The sequence below is a fragment of the Serinus canaria genome, chromosome 2, assembly GCF_022539315.1.
Source record: "Serinus canaria isolate serCan28SL12 chromosome 2, serCan2020, whole genome shotgun sequence".
NCBI classification, from domain to species: domain Eukaryota; kingdom Metazoa; phylum Chordata; class Aves; order Passeriformes; family Fringillidae; genus Serinus; species Serinus canaria.
Genome location: NC_066315.1, coordinates 42,929,846 through 42,948,059, shown reverse-complemented (window position 1 = coordinate 42,948,059; position 18,214 = coordinate 42,929,846). Strand labels below are relative to the sequence as shown.

The 18,214-nt window shown below is 37.7% G+C and overlaps 1 protein-coding gene across 1 annotated transcript in view; it reads right to left on the bottom strand.

The window, feature by feature from the left end:
• Nucleotides 1–602: 602 nt before the first annotated feature.
• Nucleotides 603–18,214, bottom strand: part of LOC103813165 (collagen alpha-4(VI) chain) — a 36,076-nt gene continuing 18,464 nt past the window's right edge. The window contains exons 12-26 of the mRNA XM_050971004.1: nt 18,103–18,156; nt 17,808–17,870; nt 16,197–16,262; nt 15,063–15,116; nt 14,056–14,091; nt 9,675–9,737; nt 8,871–8,933; nt 8,142–8,204; nt 6,496–6,558; nt 6,004–6,054; nt 4,374–4,409; nt 4,174–4,236; nt 3,793–3,855; nt 1,559–1,594; nt 603–680 (exon numbers count right to left, since the gene is read on the bottom strand). Of these exons, the coding sequence (XP_050826961.1) occupies nt 603–680; nt 1,559–1,594; nt 3,793–3,855; nt 4,174–4,236; nt 4,374–4,409; nt 6,004–6,054; nt 6,496–6,558; nt 8,142–8,204; nt 8,871–8,933; nt 9,675–9,737; nt 14,056–14,091; nt 15,063–15,116; nt 16,197–16,262; nt 17,808–17,870; nt 18,103–18,156 (852 nt within the window). The remainder of the gene's footprint in view (nt 681–1,558; nt 1,595–3,792; nt 3,856–4,173; nt 4,237–4,373; nt 4,410–6,003; nt 6,055–6,495; nt 6,559–8,141; nt 8,205–8,870; nt 8,934–9,674; nt 9,738–14,055; nt 14,092–15,062; nt 15,117–16,196; nt 16,263–17,807; nt 17,871–18,102; nt 18,157–18,214) is intronic.

Sequence of the window (18,214 nt, the reverse complement as noted above, 5' to 3'; positions counted from 1 at the left end):
ATTCAGAGACTAGATGGGCTTACCTGACGAGCATGCTGGAAGGAAGAGAGGGAGAGTAATTAAATTATTTTGGACTCATGTGCATTAAAATAGTGACTTATTCACTAGCTTTCAATGAAGAGCCTGGCCAAAGTTCAGACAACTGACAGAGTCTGTCAGTGCAAGACCATATTACTCTTTTACAATCAAATAGTGCAATTTTACTACACTGCTTTTTAGTGCAGTAATTTTTTTTACTGCAATTTTATTTTTAATTTATAAGAATTTTAAAAATTATTCTGGGTTCTGCTGAGCACACATATCTGAGAATGAGCACACCTAATCTGGGGGACAGCTGATACACAAATACTGTCTTTTCTCAGAGAGCACCCCAAAGGGTGTTGGCACAATGCCAGATATTTGTTTAATCTTTAATGAGGAAGAGATATTTGTTATAATTTTTGTAATAAACAGATAGGAAAAATGAGCAAAAAGCATAAGTCTGCTTCATACACCTGCTGAAACCCTCTCACAATTAACAATTACTAGTCAAACTGAACCCAGATACAAACTACCAGTTTATAAGGGTTTCCAATGAAGGCTGTTCCATTTAGGAGGAGTGACTAGGTGAAATCAGAGGTAAAAGAAGGTGTTCCCCACTTACGGCAGTTTTTTCGGGTAAAATTCACAAGTTCACAAGGCTGCAGGTTCAAAAATTAAAAAAATTAATTAATGGCAAATCCCAGACCACCCCAGACTGGGAATCTTACTGTTGGTTGAGCTGAATGTACCCCAGCTCCTAAAATAACTTTCATTACAATAAACACAGAATCACAGAGTCCAGACCCTTTTTGTAGCAGATAGTACAGGGACTCTCTCCCCTTGCTGCAGAAACTAGCATATTTTTTTAGACATGCTCTGTTGGCATTTAATGATGTTCTGAAGCATTAAAACAATCACCAAATTCTTTATGAAGGAGTGCCATCCATTCTTTATTTTGTGTAATAAACTGATCGAAGATGTCATTAGCCAATGGCACTTCCCCAAACAATGGACACTGCAATAATGACTCACATAGGAAGTGAGAAGTCCATGAAGGAGTAGAGGATGACCTCTGGACACCTGCAATAGTACTGCCTGCAGGTAGTCATCCATGCAAGGATTAATGAAGCCTTCATTCAGAAGTGTTCATTTTACATGAGTTTAGGATTCTGAAGAAATCCTGCACTGCAATTCCCAGTGAAAATAACTGTTGCTCAAGAAATGCCTTCCTTTACAAAAGGAGAATAGTAACCCTAACATGAGTTATTGTGTAAACTGATATGAGAAGAAACAGATAAATGAATATTAATTGTCCAACAGTTTGTAAAAGTTTGGACATGGTGTTAATCCACATACATAAATGTTTTTCATACCTTGGTTGTTTGCAGAATGGAAGAACCCACTGCACACTCTGACAAACACATGGAAAAGATACTATTTTATAACAGTAAATGTGCTCATTGCTGTCAGTGATTATCAATGGAAACCAAACCAGACAATTCCATGCAGTATAGTTAGCTGTAAGGTGATTACTTACTTCCATTAAAATGGTGCCCACCGGTCCCTTGGCACCCTGAAACAAATTAAACATAGGTCCAAAAAATCAGACTCTGCTAATGTATTCCCATGTGTTACTCTGTAGCCCAAAGAAAAAGCAGATAAACAGTGTTTGCCAGCAATCATTTATGAATTTGAGAGGAGACAGCAGTTCCCAGCATAGATTTCTGTGGACCTGGTCAGAGCTGCAGGCTACTTGTCAGATTTAATTGTCAGTCCATTTTCCTTGATGGTTTTTAAATGTTCAATATTTGTTGCTCTTGGGGAGCAGTATAATTCAGAATTGTGTTCCCTTATAAACAGCAGTTTCTGTGCTATGGTTCTGTTATTTGCACTTCACATATTTTCCAACATCTGGTGTGTGACAAGCTTTCCCTCTCCTCTTGCACATTACAATCCCCAGAGTTCTACCTTGAAAGATCCTGCAGACCATACACACATCATGACACCTTTGCCTACTCTGCAACTTTCTCCTTGGGAGCTGTGGAAAAACAGCAGCACTCCAAGCACCTTTTATTTCAAAATAAAAGTATAGTTTAATCTTCATAATAGGAATGAGATATAGGTAAAATAACTAATTTTTAAGGGAGCTTGAGTACTCACGATATGTGCATTTCAGATGCGTAAGAAGATTATTACAAAATTCCCTTACTCCCATGGAGATGCAATGAGATACAGCAGAAAAATTTGAACTCCCCATCCCACTTCTTTTTCTCACCCTCTCATTACCATAACACTACAGTTTAACAAAATTGTATACTTCCTTACATCTCTAAATTACAACCCTGTCTCCATATTTGTTCTTTCCCTTTTCAGTTAATCTTCCATTCCTCCATCTGCCTGAGCCACCTTCCTCACTTCCTCTGCTGTCTTGCTGCTAGCACCATCACTGTCATTCCATGCTTTTTTCTCATGTTTCCCAGCAGGTCCATGTTCTTTGGTACTGTTCAGCAAGAGTTAACTGTGAATTGCCTGGGTCCTAAAGAATGCTGCTGATGGCAAGTCAGTGGTGGTGACTGAGCTGTGCAGACTTGACACATATGGATAATCAAACCACCAAGGATGGGTAAAACAAGCCTGTTTTGGCTGGCCCTGTCTACTGCCTGTACCTCTTCCTGCATTTCTATCTCTTCCATCTCTTACAAGGTTCTCATTTTCTCATTTCACTGATGCACTGCTACAGCAATAACCCCACCAAGCCCATACATCCCAAGCTCTATCCTCACTTGAAGAGGAGATCTTGAACTTGAAATACCTCTTAACATTTCTTGGACCATGGACTGGCAAGGCCTACAGCTGTGGCTTATCAACTCATAAGATCTATCTGTAAATTTTGTGAGTGGCCAAGCAGCAGAGAGGGAAATGTGCTCCAGCTGGCACTCCTAACCATTCTTGTTCCTAGCATCATAGAATAAATTGGGACAGGTGCATTCATTAACCAACCAGTGTAATGAGAAGGGAAAAAAATGTTTACTGAGTTGCACACATCCTGTGGGCCATGTTATACAGGTAAAGACAATATTATCAACAATTTCCCACATTCAAATTGAAAGAGTAAGCTTAAGAAAGTTTAACAAGAAAATCATTAACAGTAGGGATTGTTTCTGGTCACTATGGAGCTAATTTTCAGAATTGCCACAGGATAAAGATAGACACATACAGGGATTTTCCTAATCCTATTGAAATCCACAATCCTTTCACCTGCTTAGCAGAGAATAAAACATTTTGTTGTATAAAATGCAGAACACAGACACTGAAAAGTACATCAAGACATCCTGTATTATGGATTAACTGGTTATAGTCAATTTAAGATTTAAATAAGTGCCTGTAACTGCAAGTTTCATTTTACCTGGCTTTTCTTTTTAAATTAAAACAAAAAAAAAAAAGTCTTGGCATTCAGCAGACCGATTCAGTTCTATATGTCAGTATTATCTGTTCTTTTAATTAGATATGCACACAGCCTGAAGAAAATACCAAATACTGTGGAAGAAATTCTGGCCATCATTGTATTGTTGCAGTTCCATTTCCAGCTGCAGGTGCCTCTGTGTATACACATCCACAGGCAAGACATAACTCCATGCAACTGCCAGGCTGATTAAACACAGTTTACCATGTGAAACACTATTAGATATTCCATTAATCTAATAGTAATTTTAAGAGGAATTTAAGAGTGATTTTTTTTAAAAATAAAAATTTTATTTAAAAAAAAATTACCATAGGTCCTGATGGCCCTTGGTCACCTGGATCTCCCAGGGAACCTGGTGTACCAGAATTACCCTAAAAATAGAAATACAATATATTATTCTTTACAATTGCATGCACAGGTACCAAACTTCATCAGGGAAAAAAAACCCTCTGTAATGATACTTTGAGTTGGATCCTGCATTTTCATAAAGATAGTCTAAACTCCTAACAACTATTAGCAACTAACACTTCTGAAGATTTTGACCTGCACTTTCTCAAGACTTCTCGCCAAAATTATGGCAATAAAAGATCAGAAGGGTAACAAATTTAAAAACTTTTGATAAAAAACATTTGGGTGTAACGGTTTTACTTTTAGAACTCTCACAGAGTTAGCAGATTTATCATTCTTACTCTTCTACCCCTAATTCCTTTGGGTCCTTCAGCTCCTGGAATGCCCTGATCTCCTTCTTCTCCCTAAAAATAAATGAAATCCAGAATTTATTGGAAAGAAGAAGACTGGCAGAAACACAGGCAACAACATTATTCTTATAACAAAGAAGAATAATGTAAAACAAGACAAAAAGAAATGAAATATGCCCATTTAGTCATACCTCTGGACCAGGATATCCCATGAATCCAGATTCTCCCTATGAAAAGAAAGGACAAAGACTTCATAAGAATCTAGAACTTTGTGATCTGGTTACTGTTTGATGTCTTTAAACCAAAAACAATTTCAAAATTATTCTCAGCTTTACAAGTAATCCGAGTGATAGTGGCTGCTACTCTGGTCTTGAATGACATAATTTTAGATTAATACCTTGTTCACCTAAAGGAAGGGCATTTTCAGAATTTTCATCAGTTTCTAAATTTTCGGGAATATTCCATTTCTCAAGTAAGTGTTTTATCAAAACTTATTCATGTCTCCTAATAGCATGCAGAGGAACTCCCATGTAGCATGTGAATTCAGATTAAGAACTCAGTGTTTGAATGTAGTTTCAAAAATTTATACCACCCAGATTAAACAATGATACCATGATATTTCCTTGGCTTACTCTAAGTCAATTCATCAACTGTTTTCAGTTACTTCAGTTTCTAGTGTGTTCTTTGTTCCTCCATGAGAAAAAGGCAAACTCTCACAAAAACCAATCAGAAGTGAAGTGTATCTTTTCTAAACATTGGAATTCATGCTACTTATATATTTCCTTGTCCTCTTGCATATAACATGTGTGTAACCTATGAAACCCTGCCATCGAAGAAAATTGTTAGAGCTAAGAAGGTAAGAAAAGAGATTAGAAAATAAGAAGTATCAAGAGCCACTTTACCAAAAAGCCATTTAAGAAAAAAGAGTTCATCTATTGGAGAGGCTCCTAGAAAGCCTTTCATATCTTTTCTGCAGTTTTCTGCAGCACTCTGATTCTCTCACAGAAAGGGAGAGTGAAACAGATGAGCCTACCAGTGAGATTCACTGGACCCTTTTTGTTTCACATGCAACAAGAAAGGACTAGTGTTGCAATATTGCACAAACTCTTTGAAAGGAGAGCTGCAGCTGTTTCCAATGTCCTGACCACTTTGCACATGGACTGATCCACTGGTACCATGATTTTGACCTCATACTTTCTGTATACTTTTTAATTTAGCTGAATTCTTGTACAATTTTAGAGAGGAAGGCATTTCATTACTTTTTTTTATCAGCACTGTGAAGGGAGTTATAAGAGTTTCTTAACAATCCAGAGGTTAATCCTCAGATCTTATAGCTGACAGTAGGAACACAAGGAAAAAAATTCACATGAAAACAGTGAGGATATTTGGAGAGTATCACCCCTACCTTGGTAGTTAGAGAATACCTCCTCCGAAACAAGAAAAATTAAAAGAGCCCACAGTGGCCAGCCCACCAACACTTGCCCATAGCAATGTTCAGTCAGGCAGGCTGAAGTGAAAAGCAAGTACTGTGCTCTGCAAGTACAATCCTCCACATATATATATACACACAACAGGGAAAGTGTAGGAGTGAGTGGTCCTCAAAAGAATATGCTACAGAAGAATGTCACACAAGGACTGTGGTAATCCTGAGCCTCTCACTGAAATGAGAGGCTCAGGATGAGATTAGAAATGCACTTTGATTAGATAAGATTAGAAATGCACTTTGCATATCTTGCATTTCTTTTTAATCAAATATGGATGATCATGTTTGGTAACACAGTAGAATGGAGTCTGAGAGACTCTCTGACTTGAAGCACATACCTTTGCTCCCTTGCTTCCTTCAGCACCATAGACATCTCTGCCATCCATGCCCTGTGTAGGTTAAATATACTATGAGTTAGCTTTTAATCGAGGATTAGGTTTTTATCCAATTTCATTTTGGAATTAGGATTGTCCCATTACAGTGACTTGCCGAAGCTACTAAGACCGATGAAGTTGGACAAGCTATCAAAACACAGTCTAAAAACATTAGAAAACAATGGCAAAAACTGTAGAGGAAAAAGAAGGATAGAGATCATAGTTCCTTTCTGCTGTGTGCCCTACCTTTTACATACTTTCTCTCTTCTAAAGAATTTGAGGGGAAACATACTGTCTCTAGCCCACAAGAAATCTGGTGTCTATAAGGAAACTGAGAACCAAAAGTGAAATAATTTTAATTGTATCAAATAGAGAAAATAGAAGGGAATGGGCATTACTGATTCAGATAGATAGGCATTAAAATACAGGGGTCCTGAATTAGAGCAGAAAACTCACAGGAATGCCTCTCTGTCCAGGGGGCCCAGCTAAGCCCTTCTCTCCAGGGTCACCAGGTTCACCCTGTTATAATTGAAACACAAAAGCCATTAATTTGCCTCATTCAGAAGAATTCTTCTTTCTGAAACGGAAACCTGCCTGTTAAACTGAAGTGTGCCTATACATTTGATAGACTACTTGATACTGGGCAAAAGTATTCCATTACAGACCATGTTTCATGGACTGCTCCACATGGTAGAACTGGAAAGGACTTGGTAAATCAGAATATGCTGAGCATTCATGCAGTTGAACCTCAAAGTTCAATAAAGCTCCCATTGTAATAAAAAATTACAAATTAAAAAAAAAAAAGTGGGGTTCGGAAAAAATTATATTAATGGTAGCAGGACATATCCTGGAAGTCTATCAGCCTGAAGCACCTGTTGATAGCAAATGACATTTCTCAAGCAGGCTGTCTGCACTGTGCTCTTAGCCCTCTTTCAGGGTTTTTTTTCTTCAGTTCCATTTTTGTTTTCACTTTCTAACTGAACATTTTTTGTAACAAAGTCCCTAATATTAAACAGCACAAAACCAGAGTGACAAAATGGAATGTATGATGGAAATTCCCATATATCTTCCCAATGTTAGTCACTGTTTTAATATCTGTTTTCCCACAGTGATTCTTTCCATGGCAGCACTTTGACCTTCTGATACCTCTCTGTCACTAAAGTTACAACCCTTGAAAGAGATGGAAAGGCTTAGATGGCTGCTATTTGTGATTTTTAGATTCAAATATGCAACAGCACCTAAAACGAGTTATTTTTATTAAATAAAATCTCACATATCAACATACATAAAGGAAAGGTAAGTTAAGGATAACATTTATTATAAGTGAACTCCAGTTATAACAACCTGTTAGTATAAGCCTTTCTGTTTGCCTTCATGTTTATTCAGTTCTTCTCAACATGTGCATTTCTCCAAAATAGATACCATAACAGCAAAAGTTCCTGGTCCTCTGATTCCTTGGTTTGGAATCTTTAGAAAAACAAAGTTAAAATAAGCAGCTATGGTTCTTTGAACTGGGAAGGTCAGATTGGACGTTAGGAAACAGTTCTTCACCTAAGGGTGAAGTCACTGATCCAGTGTTGGTCACTGGAACAGGCTCCCCAGAAAAGTGGTCATGGCACAAACCCTGTCAGACTTCAAGCAGCATCTGAATGATCCTCTTTATGGTTTAGTTTTAGGTAGTCATACAAGAAGCAAGGACTTGGGCTTGATCCTCATGGATCCCTTCCAAGATGAGACATTCTACGATTCACTGGTGAGTATTTTCAATGGACTGGACAGACTCTAGGAATCATAAAAAAACCACAAGGGTCAACACTGCCTTATTTCTGCTCCATTTTGTGAGAAGGCAGGTCCCATTTAGAACCATTACCACATGAGCATTTAACAACAGTGATCATGGCAATACTAAAAACTTAGTATAGTTCTGATATGTGTAAGATTACATTAAGCACATCACTTGTCCTGCCATGCAAGTGAAAAATATCTTAAAAACATTACATTCTGCACATGTTTCACAGCACTGAACTCTTTGTTAGTCCATGCTTCTTTGTCAGTCTTGAATGAATGACACCGTTAGATTGCTGCAATTTGAAAATCTTTACCTTTGCTCCTCTTACACCTAACTTTCCAACTGAGCCAGGTGAACCAGGCATTCCCAGACTACCCTGTAATAAGAAGCAACAGTTAAAATGTGCACAGTGAAAAAAATTAAGGGCTCACTGCATTCAAGGATTCATTGGCACTTGAAATTACTATAGAATCAGTAAAAATATTGGGCTTTTGCGGACCACAAGTAAGAGCTACTGGTCAAGCTATCATTCTACTTATGTCCTGTCATCTGTACAACTGCCATAAAATTCTCAAAATGTTATCAAGTACGACATAAATGTTATTTTCAATCTACATAGATAACTAGTGAATATGTGCAAAAAATATTAGTCTATATATATAATTGGCTATGTAAGCATGAGCATCATTAGTTGACAGAAACAGATGATCAAGGCTGACAGCACAGGACATTCAGTCCTGAGTTACAATGGTGTAATTCCAGGACAAGCATCTCCAAAATCAACAGCATCACAAAAGTGAGAAGTTCAGCAGATAGTTACAACCTCATCACACCCTAGCACTTGCAATTCACACACCTAAATTTATTTTCAAGGCTGTTATTTTACCATATGAGACTGCAAATCAGTTTTCTTAAGTATTACACCAAAAATCCCTGTTTCTACTTTTTATAAGTTTTTTGAAAACTCTTTATAAGAACAATATCAACACTGATAATGAAATGCCCTGAAGGTTACAGATGGAATATATTATTTAAAGCTAACCAGAGGGCCTGGCATGCCTTGTGGTCCGGGAGGTCCTCTGATCCCTTGTGGTCCTCTTGGGCCCTGATGTAAAGAAGACATTGAAACAAAAAGTCAGTTCAATGTTAACAGCCCTTCAACGACAATCATGTTGCTGCAATGACCAGAATCCCAGAGGTGAAACTTCTTGCAGTTTTGTTATAAGGATTTGCCTCTTTGAAGCACCTGAGATGGCCTGACAGTCTGATTCAGAGACCCACTGAGGTGTCTAAGGATACCAAGGGAGCTATAAGCAGTCTAATATCAACCAGGCATGCTTTCTCCATCCTAAAATGTAAGTTAAAAGCATCTTTAAACTTTAACATCTTTAAAAGTTAGAGCAAGGCATTAAACTCAAGCACCGAAGAAGTCTATCACAATAATTCTGTTCAAAATTACTCCACCTATCAAATTTTTTAAACACAATGCTTTCTCACTGGTTTTGTCAATGCAATAGGTTTTATGTATTTATTGTTGGCAATTTCTAATGAATTAATTTTGACAATATCTGCTTGATAATATCACGTAAGTTGGAGATGTGTTGGCTAAATTACTTATTTTTGCTACTCATGCTCCTCTTTTAATTTCACTAGAAGTTGCACCTGTGTAACTTGCCAGATTTAATTCCTTAGGTTTACAGAAAAGATTTGCCAAGAAGGAGTCTTACTTATAATATTCATTAGTTGAAGTTAGCAAAGCTTTCCAAAATACAAACAAAACATCAAGGCAGAAAATTTATTTTCTCCATAACTAACATAAAAACAACTCAGAAGTTCTATTAGTTACCTGTGGGCCTGGAAAACCAGTTTCTCCTGAGTAACCTGTTTCTCCCAGATCTCCTTGCTCACCCTGCAGAACAAAACCCAAGAAAACAACAGTGAACACAGACAAATTAGTATCTCTCATTTGTACATCAAAAGATAATAATTTAGCATCTGTACAGAGTATCAGTTGATAGAATGCTTTTCAATGCTCTCAAACATTTTTCAAACAGCTTCAAATTCCTATTGAAGAAAACTCATATAAAAAGCAGAGGAGTAGCTTTTCTTTGGTTTCTTGGGGGGGTGTGATGAATAAAGGAACTGAAGCAGAAGAGGTCAGTTTTATTTTGCTGAATACATTTACACCATAGCTCAGCAATATTTGTGCATTACCTTTGTCTACTGTGGAGACCAGAAGTCATAAAGCCAGGCGAAAAGGCCAGATCCTCTTTACCCTGATCCATGGGGAATGGCTCTAGGGGGGAATCATGACTTCATAATCACACTAGAATTAGAGCCCTTTTTACTCCCCATCTTTCACTCTGGTTATTCAGTGAGGCAAGTCAAATCTGCCTTGATGATGGAAAAAAAAATTCCTGCTCCCATCTCCATAAAGCTGCCATCTGAAGATGACTCAGTTTAGCTGATGTCCATAAGAAATAATCACTGACTTCTGGATTGAGTAAAATGATTACAATTAGCATCAAGATATTACAGGCCTTGTAGACCCCCTTTTGCTGGAGAAATCATAAACATATGTCTGAAGATTCTTGGGAAACAAGTGGTTCTGGAAAGAATCTTCTCAGGAAAAATGAATTTAAAAGGCTGAAATTTCATTCTGCACCATATGAATGAAACAAAAGATAACAATAGAAAAAAAAAAAGCCGAAAGCAAAAAAGAATGTTAATTTATAGCCAGAGTAAGAACACTGTAAAATGGAACATCAGCAAGTATATGATGTGGAAAGATGTAAAAACATCATGTAGAAATACATTTCCACAAAAATAATTTTGACTATAATAAAAATGGATACATATCTTAGACACATTCTGCTAAAATTCAAAACCAATTTAAAGTTTTCAGTCACTTGAATTTACTTTGAATCAAAACCCAGAAAAGTGGTTTTCCTTTTTTCTCCCCTGCCTTTTCCTCTCTCTTGCCTTCCTCTAGAGTGAATCTCCTTTTTCTCTTCACTATTTTGCTTTATTTCCATCACACAGATTGCAGTGTTGTACTTGTCTGTGACAAATACCTCTCTGATACCACATCACACCTATTCCTTCTGCCTGCTGACTACTTCTGACTGTAAAGAATGGCTAGCTGTGCTTCTTTATGTTATTTTAACTATTTGAAAAAATTAGCCTCCTTTTATCACAGAAAATTCGAACTGCAAGTCCTGGAAGGAGTCCTTTTTAGGATATGGTAAACAGCAGCATGTTCATGCTGATTGCGAGAGAAGTTAATTACTTTGTTGATGAGGGTGTTATTTCAGTGCCTTTTATTAACAGCTGAACCTAAAACAAGTCCTGTTGTGTTAGTTGGGTGAATTCTGGCTCACTGTCTCTAACTTGATTATTCATCTCTGAGTACGTCACCACCAATATCCCTCTTATCTACCTGGAAGAGGGATTTTTCTTTATCCCATTTCAGCACAAAACCTTCCTCCTCCAGAGGGACTGGCCATATCTAATTTCCTTACAAAGCAGGATACTGTGGTCCACAGAAGGGCCCTTGAAGACCTCACAAACATCAAGACAAAATAGATCTGCTTCCTGGCCCAGGGACACCAGGAGAGCTTCCCAGTGAAGCTCTCATAACTTCTGCTGATAGAGCTATGCCCTGTGGCAGCTTTGTAACACCCTGCCATGAAAGAGATCTCAGTGGATAGACACAACACCCACAATCTCACTCAAGGATGGATGCCACTGTTGTATTGCAGGGTTTACTGTTCCATTTTGCTTCTCCAGGGTATGTGGAAGATAGAAGTGTGCAATTCTCTTTGTCATTTACTTTTTACAGCTTTTCAGTGATATCTACATAACTTGCTTGATCATTGATTGGTACCTACCTTTCAATGCTCACTGACCCAGACAAATGGTTTTTTACATGCTTTTAGAAGTCAAAGCTGATCATCAAGTACTTGAATGAAAACAGTTTGAAAGTTTGTTGTTGCTGTGAGATTCAGTAATTTCTCTTGTTCCCTGCCATTACAAAACCATGACTGCATCACTGGCTGAAGGGGCTTCCATGGAGATGATGAGGGTTGTCTCAACAAAGGTGCAATTAGTTGAAAAAGCTCAACTAACTCTGTACTCTGTGAATTTACTAAACAAGTTGAACATTCTTATTTTCTAACCAGATAAGGTTCTTTTGCTTGTTAATACAACCGAGATATAGTAAAGATCCATTTTTACTGACTTCAGTTTTGGTCCTGTTACCAACCATAGCTTAGTTGGACTATTTCTTTTTGTTGGTAGGTGACAGAATAATGCAAAAATTCATGAGATATCAGCTGCCATCCAAGAGGGAAAAGAAAAAAAAAAAGCACCAATTTTCCTAATTACCCAAGAAATGGATTTCTGAGTGATCAAGCAAGGACTGGAATAATTAAGAGGCAGACTTGATGAATATTCTTTAATATTTTAATCTAAAATGTCTTCATAAACCCTACAAAGAATTTCTGAGATAGAAATAGGAAACAACTGCAAAATGCTCATATTCTTTCAAGTTATGCTGATCCTGGTGCTTTCTCCTTGCTGGCAGATAGAATTAAAATCTTCCAGTCTATTCCCATCTGCAATGCCTCAGGGAAAATTTTGTTTTCTCAAAGTGAAATCCAAACTGGGGCTTTCAGAAACCAGGTGGGGACAAGGGCATTGGCACACAGCATACATGTGTATTGCAAAAACCTGGGAAGTGACCAGACTGTAGTTTAGGGAACTTGCAGGACTCTCCCTTCTGATTGACATTTCCCAGTGAAATATTAATTTAAATAATTCTAAGTGTAAAAAATCTGTTTACCTGGCTGCCACACAGGGGAAAAAAAGTACTAAAGATATAGCAAAACCTCTCAACAGGAGAGGGGTAGGAAGCCCAGAAATGAGAGACAAATCAAACACTGTGCTGCTGAAGAAATATTATTGCCATAAAAGACAGTCCTTTTCCTTCACTAAAATTTATGTTCTATATTGCATCACTATGGTTATTCCTGCTATTATTTATTAACATTTTATACGTGACCTACTCAAAATGCTGGTTGGCACTTTCATTCAGAAGCTGCAACTCTACTCATTCCCCAGACTCCAACACACAGCAGAATTTCAATATATATTCCACACTATTGGTACTGACAATGTTGTACACAAAATTGTAACATTTCCTTGGGTTTATATGCACGAAGAGGGGAAGGCCGTATCATGGCATATATCATCTTCCTTATCAGGATTAGCAACTTAGCAAAGAGATTGGGTCAAATGTGAACCACTTGTGCTAAAGCAAGGTTTTCTAGAGCAATCATGTAACCTATACTTGAGAATATCTAGAATTTAATTTTTATTTGCACTAACCCACCCTTGAATATTGCTGCTTTTAGATTTGCTTTGATAGCTGTATTTTGTAATTCATGCCCTGGAACAAACAAGTTTTCTTTTCCAAGAACCTCATTTAAGAGAATTGCAGTGATGTCTTTACTAAGTAGATCTCAGGAAAGTTTTCTTTCATTGTGACTCTATAGGGTATAATTCTAGGAAAACCAGGGCTACCACCTAACAATGAGAGAGATTTTGTCATCTCTCAATTACACGAGAGATTTTTCTACCAGAGGATCTTCCTGGAATGATGAGACATCATGCAGTGCATTTGACCTATTCTGTACATCCTGTATTCTTCTAGATGTTGACTTGGGAAATTATTCCCAAATTCTTGATTATGTTATATGTTTGAGCCAATTGTCAGAGCAGCAGTTAACACTGTTTATTTTGAGCAAAGCATTGTGTAGAACTTGCCCTACCTTTATCTGTGCTGCACGTGTGTATCAAGCATATCTCTCTGTGCATGCAGCAAAGGAGGAATAAACTGTCAGACTTTGCAGCCTGACTTCTCATTCCTGTCATCTTTAGTGACAGTCTTTTCTCTAACTACCTTCCTATACTTGCCCTAATAGTAAAAGTAACTGTTCTTTTATATTAACTGTCCTTTTATCCCTTCCAATTCTAAATCCTTCAAGTCAGGAGGGTGTCTACTACACCCACCTGAGATTCAAAAGCTGCCTTGGCTTGAAATAGACTTTTGATTGTTAAACACTTGTGTCTTGGCTCACGATTAAATTTTTCCCTTAAGAGGAGCAAACACTCAGGCTGGACATGTAGCTGCATATAAATAGGTAGCAGCAGTGTCAGCCGCTCACCTTTATACCTGGAGGGCCTCTTCGACCTGCTGCACCCTAGGAAGGAGTGGCACGAGAGATTACATCCAGAATACTGAGCAATATGTGAAACAGCAGTTTATCATAAAACATATTATACATACAATAAAACCAAATACAGCTTAAAGAAAGCAGAGATTATTTTCACATAAAGATTTAAAGTTTAAAAAAAAAAAGGTTAAAAGAAAAGGGAGGATTTGGGACAGAAATTCTTACACCAGTAAGTCTTTTAAAAAATAAAAAATAGTTTAGATATTTAATGAGTGCAGAGAAAAGACATGTCAACAAAATTCTGGAAAACATCTTCCCAGTCAAATGCCCTTTGGCTAAAAGAAAGAGAACAAAAGCCCTCTTCTCCCCCTGTGAGCCTAGAGGTTTGCATCACTTCCTGCTGCACACTGCTCAGCATCTCTTGTGAATATTACTGCTAAACCTTTAGGATGTTTTTGCAGCCTGATTGAGGAGTGATCATGCCAGACTTTGGCATTAGGCACAATGCTGACAAACTAGAAGAGGGACCTTCACAATTTCCAGTCTACAGTGAACAAAAAAGGAGCAGCTCAGCTGCCAGTGAGTCTATCTATATGCTTGAGCAGACATAGAAAACTTGTAGTCATGGGCAAAAAGAACAGATAGGTTCATCTAGAGTGGAATCGTGAAGCATTTAAGGCTCTTCGAAAAAGAAATTGAGTTTAAGGTTTGTGACTTCACATGAATCAGATCTGGAATTAATAGGAATGCAAATTCCTGATTTTAAAGAAAAGAAAACACATTGCAATATATATAAGCTACTAGATCTGAAACCAAATATGTTTATTTCAAAGCTTTAGAAGATTTTTCTTCCCTCTCCTTGCAGGGTGGGATATCCTTTGAAGGGTGGGATAAGACAAGAATGACAAGTGGAAGAAGACAAAAATGGGTTTTCTTGATGGGAACCCCACTGTGTCTTTTATCAGTTATTTCCACCCCATATTGATTGCTATTCTTACATCTAGGCCAGCATCACCCTTCTCTCCTTGGAGTCCTTGTGGGCCTGGGTCTCCCTGCAAAACAAAGTAATGACCAAGCTCTTTAAACACTCTTTCCTTTTTCTTGTACATGCACATTCTTCTCTATACACTCCTTCTTTGTTTCTTCTTCTAAGTATTTTCACTGCAATCAGTAGTGTCGTACTAAAGTTGATTCTTGCTTTTTACAAATCATTTATACTCAAAAGTTATAAACTGGACAGATCATGTCTGTTTTGGATTTCCAGTTACTAACAGCCTATACTAACTCAAGGCTTCTGTGAAATCATTTTTGTTGACTTCAGCCTTTCAATTGGGCTACTTAAGATGAGATTTGCTTCCAAAGTATCATCAAAACGCAATTATTCTTCCAAAAGCAACCCTCCAAGTTTTTCTACTGCTTTCAGCACACTCTGCACAGACATACATGTATGCATAAAATCCTACTTGTTCAGAGAGAAACAGACTTCTGAATCAGTGGATTTTTCTCACGTTTGCCATCCTCTTAAGATTTCATTCACCATCATTTTTTGCTACTGTCCAACTGCTTATCAGCTTTGTTTATTCTTTCCAAACAAATTGCAATGGTAATGCAAGCTGTGCTTTTCTTTAACGCTTCTTTCCTCACAGTTTTGCTAAAACACCTCTTAAAAACTCAAATATCACTATATAAGGACATATCCCAGCCCTTCTATTATATACCCCAGATTTTCTTCTATTTACAGATCAAAATGGAGTTTACCCACCACTCTGAGGCAATAGCAGCTCCATAACAAAATGAGTATAGCCTGTTGATACTCTGTGCATTTTTCCCAGCACAATTTTTAACAGTATCCTTACAACCCATTACTGGAAGCCTTTCAGGCTACTGATGTAAATTTTTGGAAGAATAACATATTTATACTATATCCATGTTTTCCATTAGCTTTACATTGTGAGAATATTTCCATAGTCTTTGTAAACATTTTAATATTTTTTTCTTCTTTTTCTTGTATCAAGCAGTTCCTAAAGCTTTCTGTGTAGCAGACAAACAAAAACCTCCTTGGTCACTGGGCAGCCGGTAGAAATTAGCCATTATGCAAATCCTCTCTCCACAAAATAAAACAGCTTGCTTACCTGTGATGCTAGGTTTCCTTTTTCACCCTTAGGGCCAGAAACATTACTGTTAGCCCCAGGATCTCCCTGAAAAAGATCAATGGGAAGCTCAGCATTTTCTGTTACCATACCTTTATTACTTTGACTACAGCAGAAGGATATAGAAATAGAATTAATTAGATTTGTAATTGCAGAGAGCAAGGAATAAAAAGCCTATTTTAAATGATGATGCTTGTAAGAACTCAATATAGAAAGTTCTGCAAAGTCCACCAAGTTCTTTTCCACAGGGATTAAAAGCAAAATTACTAAAGGACAACAAATTAAACTGAAAATGTGAAACAGTTCTGGTTGATTTGATATAGTTAATTGAGTTACAATCATAACTCATGAGTTTCATTTGGGGCTTACACTAGAATGGAGCTCCATTTAGCCATTTAATGCTAGATCAGGTGAAATCATGATCTCTCAAAGAGGCAAATTACCATGTCACTTGAACTCTTTTTTTTTTCAGTATAAGCTTTAAAAACAGAAGTCAGCACAATATATGAGTTTTTGGAACAAAGTCTTTGAAATATATGTGAAAAGACAAAGCTGTGTCTTTTCAAGGCAAGAATTGTGGTGTCTGTGCTGGAATTTTAGTCCAGGGAATGTATTTATGTAGGTCTCTGGAACATACAAAGGAAAAATGTGAATATAAAGAAGTAACTTGCCTTAGCATCACTATAAATTGCTAACCAAGAGTCAGTGCATAGGGCTTTCAAGTGACCCAGAATGTTGTCTCGTTCACAGGGGTCTCAGGATGAGGGAAGAGACGAGAAAGTTGACTCCATGTATCAGAAGGCTTGATTTATTATTATATGATAGATAATATATTAAAACTATACTAAAAGAATAGAGGAAAGGATTTCACTACAAGGCTAAGCTAAGAATAGAAAAAGAATCGAAAACAAAGGTCTTCTCCCAGACCGAGACCGGCCGGACAGGTGAACTGTGGTTGGCTCTTAATTGGAAACAGCCTGACGAGGCCAATCAGAGATTCCCCCTGTTGCATTCCACAGCAGCAGATAAGAATTGTTTACAGTTTGTTCCTGAGGCCTCTCAGTTTCTCAGGAGGGGAGAAATCCTAAGGAAAGGATTTTTCATAAAACATGTCGGTGACACCCAGAATTCCTCTGTAGGGTGGGAACAAACAGGGAAGACTGATCTAGTCCTGGTTGCTTCACCAGACTATCTGGTCTAGAGTGAGGTGCCCCTGCCCATGTCAGGGGGTGTGGAACTAACTAGTTGTTAAGGTCCCTTTCAGCCCAAGCCATTCTACAATTCTATGATAAGCAGCTCCAAAAGGAGTTATTCTGCCTATGCTGAAAACATAAAAACAAACAAACCAAAAAATCATAAACATGCAGGAGGCCTGAGGCTTAAACACCTGCTTCCAAGCAACACATCAAAACACATCAGCTCATCTACATCTAAAGAGTTCAGGACTCCTAGAATATGCCATTCTTCTTGCAGGGTACTGCATTTTCTAGGACTGTGAAAAACTCTTCAAATGTTCAAATATTTCAGACACCTCCATCACAAAATTGAGGTGCAAATCAGTGAAATATAATCATGATAAAGGAATGCACTTACATGATCTCCTCTTAGACCAGATTCTCCTCGTTCACCTGGTTCTCCTCTGGGGCCTTTTCTGCCCTAAATTCATAAAAAGAGCACAGACAATTCGGGTACAAGTATAAATAGTATCTGTGGCAGCAGAGGGCCAGATTTGTTGAAGTCAGTGGAGCTACACTGATTTAGAGCAGGAGTGACAGCATATTAGAAAACAGGCAGCTATTAAAAACAACTCACAGTCATTACAGACAGCATTACACTTTGGAAAGATGTTTCCTTAAAAATCTAAACATCACTGTAAGGGGTACTTTACCCGTTTCCCTCTGCTGCCTTTCTCTCCAAAAAGTCCAGGAAATCCACGTTCTCCCTAGACTCGGAAAGCGGAGAAAAAAGAAAAAAAATTAATATTTGCTCTTTCTGCTAAA